General features: G+C 37.7%; 1 protein-coding gene and 1 long non-coding RNA gene across 2 annotated transcripts in view; both read right to left on the reverse strand.

Annotated features, from left to right (window-relative positions):
* The window catches only part of LOC111737458, a 5,009-nt gene extending 1,597 nt beyond the window's left edge, over positions 1-3,412 (reverse strand). Inside the window, exon 1 of the long non-coding RNA XR_002779446.1 lies at positions 36-3,412. This is a non-coding gene — a long non-coding RNA (uncharacterized LOC111737458). The remainder of the gene's footprint in view (positions 1-35) is intronic.
* ADAMTS12 (ADAM metallopeptidase with thrombospondin type 1 motif 12) overlaps positions 1-6,539 on the reverse strand; it is a 272,991-nt gene that overhangs the window by 87,624 nt on the left and 178,828 nt on the right. Inside the window, exon 12 of the mRNA XM_023528495.1 lies at positions 5,316-5,449. Within this exon, the coding sequence (XP_023384263.1) occupies positions 5,316-5,449 (134 nt within the window). The remainder of the gene's footprint in view (positions 1-5,315; positions 5,450-6,539) is intronic.

Raw genomic sequence — 6,539 nt, forward strand, 5'->3', positions numbered from 1 at the left:
ACCCACTGACAGAAATAGCTCTATTCCTTAACCACCTCTACTTTCCTGTAGGTCTGAAGTCTGTGCTACTGGAGCCAACTGTAAAAAAATAAAAAAAGTACTGAGAGATTTAAAAACGTAATCTGTTAATCACAATGGAAAGAAAAGAATCATGTAGATGTGAAGCCTTCAGTGGTCATGAGCAAAATGCCAACCTTTACAAGTGCTGTGCTTCCATCAAGGTGGACCATCCTCTAAGAAGCTGACCTTCACTAATCATATTCCCAGTGATCTTCTTTCCTTCACTGATTTGGAAGAAGCCAGGGAAACTTCCTCTGGCTTTTATTAATTTTAAAGTGTTTAAAAAATCTCTACCAAAACGGATAGATTTTTTTAAAAAATGTGAATAATAAAGGAAAGAAAGCCAGAAAAACAAATACCTTGAGCCTGTTTTTCTTCCCCAGCAATTACTGTGTGCATACCTGGGTGGGCGGGGGTGGGGTGGAGGGGAGAGGTTAGAGCAGGGGACAAACATGTCCCCAATATGCTGTCCCTAGCATATTAAATGGGTTCTTGTGGTGTCTTCTCCATTTGCTTCTTCCGTCAATGCACAGATTACAGTCAACACTGAACTAAGTATACAACATAAGGCATAAGCCAGTTCTCCTCGTTGCACATAAAACACAGGGTAAAATAAATAGATGTCACTCTCCTCATTCGCGCCACATCGCCACATGTGCTCTGGCAACAGGATCACAACAGTATTGTCTTTCTGCCTTCAACAGAATCAGAAGTGACTCTGCTGCTGCCATCAAATGTGGTCAATGCCTCCAGCATGGCTCTCCTCCAATGTGACTCTTAGGGTGCACAGAGGCCACCCAATGGGCAGCGATTTTTTTTAAAAAAGAAAATCACTTAAATTTCCCATAATATTATCACTCCTTTCTTTAAAAAACAGCTTGTTGAAGTATAGCTGTTATATAAAATACTGCATGTATTTAATGTATACAATGAGTTGGGACTTAGACAAACACTGTGAAACCATCACCGCAATCAAGGCAACAGACATATCACTTCCAAAAGCTCCTTGTGTCCCTCTTTAACATGAAACCCATCGTCTTAACAAGTTTCTAGTGCATACCATGGCACCGTTAACCACGGGCACTGCGTCCTACAGCAGGTCTCCAGGACTTTGTCACCTGTCATAACCGAACAGCGACTCTCCACCGTCCCCTCTCCCCAGCCCTTGGCAACCACCAGTCTATTCTCCAGTTCTCTGAGGTTGACTGGTTTAGATTTTCTTACAAGTGGAATCATGTAGCATTTGTTCTTCTGTGACTGTGCTTATTTCACATTGCATACTGTCCATGTTGTCACAAATGGCAGGATTTCCTTCTTTTCTAAAACTGAATAATCTTCCATGGGATATATATACACTACATTTTCTTTATTTATTCATCTGTTGATGGGCATTGGGTTGTTCTCATATCTTGGCTAGTGTGAATAATGCTACAGTGAACATGGAAGTACAGATATCTCTTCAAGAATCTGATTCAATTCTTTTGGTACATACCCAGAAGTAGAATTTCTGAGTCATATGGTAGTTCTACTTTTAATTTTTTGAGGAACCGCCATACTGTTTATCATAGAGGCTGCATCATTGTACATTCCCACCGACAATGTTACAAGGGTTCCAATTTCTCCACATCCTTGCCTATACTTATTATTATTTTTTTAAAAATAATATCCATCCTAACAGGTGTCATCATTGTGAGTTTGATTTGTATTTCTCTGATGTTTAATGATGTTGAGCACCTTTTCATGTACCCATTGGCCATTTGTATGTCTTCTTTGGAAAAATGTGTATTCACATCCTTTGCTCATTTTTTAAATCAGGTTACTTGTTTTTCTGCTATTGAGTTGTAAGAGTTTCTTCTACATTTGGATATTAATCAATTATTGTATATGTGGTTTGCAAATATTTTCTCCCATTCTGTAGGCTTTTTATTCTGACGATTACTTCCTTCCCTGTGCAGCAGAATATCATCAATTCTTGATTCTGTCGTTTGCACTGAAGAGTGTCTTCAGAATTGGAGAAATTAGGTGTCAGTCTTTCATCAGGCCCTTAGCCCTACGTGAGTGAATAAGTAATAAGCATTCTTACCAATTCTCATTTTTCCCTCATGAGTTAACATGGTTTTACTTGTAAATTCTCAAGTGACTGGGAACTGAAATACCAGTTGGTGTCACGACCTAATCCACCTGGAATGTCATCGTTTCTGCCTATGGTCCCTTGACAAAGGTGGGGACTAGAAGAATACCTGGTTCTAAGATCGGATTCATCCAGCCAATGAAACTTTAGTGCGCAGATACTTAAGGCACAGTCATGCTTAACTGGAAAGAAAAGGTGAATGCTTCTGCCATTTAACTAATGGGATGGTAGCAATAATGTTTCTACACCATAACTTTGGGGGCCAAGAGATAGGATCTGGCATTCTGGAGAAAGATTTCACCCACTGAGAAACTGATTTGGGAATGTTCGGCATATCACTGAAATGACCAAAATGGCACTGAGAGAGAATAAAGAAGGTACAGGACAGTTTCTGAGAGGAATGAGAGACGGAGCTAACTTAGAACAGGTAGGTACAATACATGGGACTGAAGATATTGATTTTGTAAGGGCACAAATTCACAAAGCTGACTTTTTTATTTTAAGAAGTACAGAGTAGAGGCTGATAGTCAGATCAGAAAAGGTTGTGGTTGCTTGATCAACACCAGGGTCCTGGGGTGAGAGATTGATGGAAAGCTAAGAGGAATAGTCTAGGAGACAGCTAATGTGATAGATGACGGCATCTAGGCTGTTTGGGAAGGCGATTAAATCAAAGCTATGTTGACTGGGGAAAAGGGAAGAGTGAGCGAAATGAAAGGCAAAGAACTGGTTACCAGGAGAAAGGGGTGAAAGAGCTGGAAGGTTAGCAGACTTTCTAAGACAGCAGGTAAGATTGCAGAGCTGGGAAAGCTGGAGGAAGGGTGGGAATATCGGCTCATATATTTAAAAGCTTTTTCCATGTCACAAATGTGATTAAAAATGAGACATATCCTGAAAAGAGACAGTTTAAATTTATATCTTTGATGAACAGGCTTAGGAGTTCAGTTCAGTTAAAAAAAAATGGGGGAAGGCATAGGTAGTTACCTCCTAGAACAAATCCAATTCTGATCAAGGCTTAATAATTCTCTTGACAATAGAATCTGTAAATCTAACACGCCAAAATGTTGGCAAATACCATCATTTCAAAATAAACAGCTGAATATATGAACATAAGCAAATATGTTAAATATTTATATAAATATAAGCAAACACTTTCATATCCACAGAGAAGATGAATTAGATAAACACTGCATACATTTTTTTCTGATAGTTGAACATGTATTGATATATTCAATACATGTTCAAATCTTTCGGAAAAAAGCTGTAGTAAATGAATAAGACTAACAGCTGAAAATATCTACAATCTGGTCTTTGGAAGATAAATCGAATTTAGGCTAATAAGATAAATTTAATTTGACATAATTTTTCAGCCTAAAAACAGCTCAGTGTGATACAGGCAGAAAGTGGGTAATTATAGCTTCTAAAAGGTCTTAACTGATTTCCAGCAAGAGGAAGGCAAGCTGAGAGAATCTGGCTTATTCCATTCAAATGATTTACTTGGTTTTAAGAGAGGCACTCAAGACCCCTTATGCTCTGTTCAAAATGCCTGTGTTTTCCGTCACAAGCTAAAGATGCTGTCTCTCTGCATGCAACGGTGTTTAGGTCTAAAAGATAATTTTAGCATCACATTCATTTCTCGGTGACATAACTTCTCAGCCCTAACTGCATATGGGAATCAGCTGGGGAATTTTTAAAATATCAATCACCAGGTCCCAAATTCCAGAGATTCTGAATTTTGAGATCGAGCCAGACATCAGTAGTTTTAAAAGCTCTCCAGGTAATTCTAATAGGCAGTCAGGCCTGAAAACCACTGCTTTAGACAGTGGTTGGGCTGTTTTGGCCACTTTGGGAACACATCTAACCTAAAATACAATAATTATTTTTTGGCTCTTTGTATTTACAATGGTAAATAGTGAGTCTAAAGAGAATTTTTCTGGCGCTTTTTCAAATCTCCAGTCTGATTATGGCTTGCTGTTCGCTCACTCATTCCTGTGAATCAGTATGCTGCCTCCTGTGCTCTGGTTACTACGGGAATAAATCAAAAGGCAGCTTCAAGTTGATAAGTGCATCCTCGCAGGGCACTGAACACGTATGGGCAGGAGCTATTTACAGTGGAAATTTGGTCCAGTAGGAAAAAAATTATGATAAATATTTGCAAAAACAAAGAAAATATATTAAGAGTTTATTGTGTGTCAGGTCTCAACACATATGACCTTATTTCATCTTTCTGAAAACCCCAGCTAGGTATATATTATTAATATCCTAATTTTATGAAAGAAAATAGCATTGGAAAAATGTATAGGGTTATACAGCTAATAAAAAATGGTAATGAGTTCATATTTTAGAATCTGAGCACTAAACTATTTTGCTTTACTAACAGTTAATTAGGTATTTCTGTAGTATAGTTTTATTTCATTGATTAAAAACATCTTTTCTTTAAACTGAGATTTATGCCTGCGTGTTGGGTCATAAAACTTGTTCTTTGGTTCCTTACAAAACAAATTGTGAGCAATGGGAAGGAATTCTTCAATGGCTGTACATATAAAAGCATTAACAAATCAGGTCTAAGTAATTAATAGAAAGGTGGAGTTGGTTAAGAGAGCCAAAAGTGTGAAAAAGTTAAATGGAAATCAGAAGACCTGGTTTATAAGTATTTGCCATGCATCTCTTTTTTTTTTTTTTTAAGAAGATCATATTGGTAATCAATAAAGAATTAAATGTAAAAATGCTTTGTGAAGAACACTATACAAACTATTATTAATTTCAGTTTTTCCTCACATTTACCTACTCGGTTGGCAGGTAACCAATGAATAATTTAATGCCACTGAAATAACCTGGGTTCCCTTTTCCCAGTATTTCCTTCTTTAATTTGGTTCTTCTTCAATTTGATCTTGCTTTATGCAAATAATATCACAGAGCACAACAAATCAAGAAATAAAGACAATAGCAGGAGGAAAACCATTCAAGTCCAAACTCTGACATACACTGAGAAGTCTTGTCGCACAGACCATGTATAAAACGGACCACACGCAAATGACACGAGAAAGCAAAAGGCTAGAACATCTGACTTCCTGAATCAGAAAAGCATGATTTAAAAAGTTATAGATTAAGGAAACATACCCAATACCTTACACATGCCATTAATACAGACATTTCTGCTGTTGCCACCTTCGAAGCAAGGGGTACCATCAATGACAGCATCCAGCATTTTTTCGGAAAACTGGCCATCTATGGGTCGGCAGTAGAGCTCGCAAGGATGTGCTAGAATGAAAAAGAGACAAATCCTTACAAGTTAGGTTTTCACCTCAGCACCCTTCTCCCGAAATTCTTTTGCATGTCTGACCCCAGGTGTCATTAATCTACAGATTCCCATCTTTTACCTTTCTGTGGCACATGCTAAAAATGTAGGCTTTTTTCCTTTTACAGTTTTACAACAACTTAATTTGGGAAGATTGCTTTAAAATGCTATGGATTTTGTTATAAATGATGAGATCTTTATATTACCTAAAGCATTATACAGATTTAATGCAATACCCATCAAAATCTCATCGGCATGTTTTAAAGAAATAGAACAAAATATCATCAGATATGTGTGGAAGCACGAAAGACCCCGAATTGCCAGAGCCATCCTGAGAAAAAAGAATGAGGCTGGAGGCATCACTCTGCCCAGCTTCAAATTATACTACAAAGCGACAGTAATCAAAACGGCTTGGTATTGGCAGCAAAACAGACACACGGACCAGTGGAACAGAATTGAGATTTCAGAAGTAAACCCATATTTATACGGGCAAATAATTTTCGACAAAAAAAGCCAAAACTGTACAGTGGAGAAAGGAAAGCCTCTTCAATAAATGGTGCTCGGAAAATTGGAAGGCCACCTGTAAAAGAATGAAATTAGACTACTGTCTATCACCACATATCAAAATTAACTCAAAATGGATTAAGGACCTGAATATGAGACCTGGAACAATAAAATGCATAGAGGAAAACATAGAAACAAAACTCAAGGACCTTGGACTTAAAGAAGATTTTATGGATTTGACCTCAAAGGCAAAGGAAGTAAAAGCAAAAATAAATGAATGAGACTACATCAAACTAAAAAGCTTCCAAAGAGAAACAGGAACCCTCATACACTGTTGGTGGGACTGCAAAGTGGTACAGCCACTATGGAAAACAATATGGAGGTTCCTCAAAAAGCTGAGAATTGATCTACCATATGATCCAGCAATCCCACTACTTGGTATTTACCCCAAAGACTTGAAAATCCATATCCAAAAAGATATTTGCACACTGATGTTCATAGCAGCATTATTCACAGTGGCCAGGACATGGAAGCAACTGAAGTGTCCTA

The sequence above is a fragment of the Pteropus vampyrus genome, unplaced genomic scaffold, assembly GCF_000151845.1.
Source record: "Pteropus vampyrus isolate Shadow unplaced genomic scaffold, Pvam_2.0 Scaffold27, whole genome shotgun sequence".
In the NCBI taxonomy this organism is placed as follows: domain Eukaryota; kingdom Metazoa; phylum Chordata; class Mammalia; order Chiroptera; family Pteropodidae; genus Pteropus; species Pteropus vampyrus.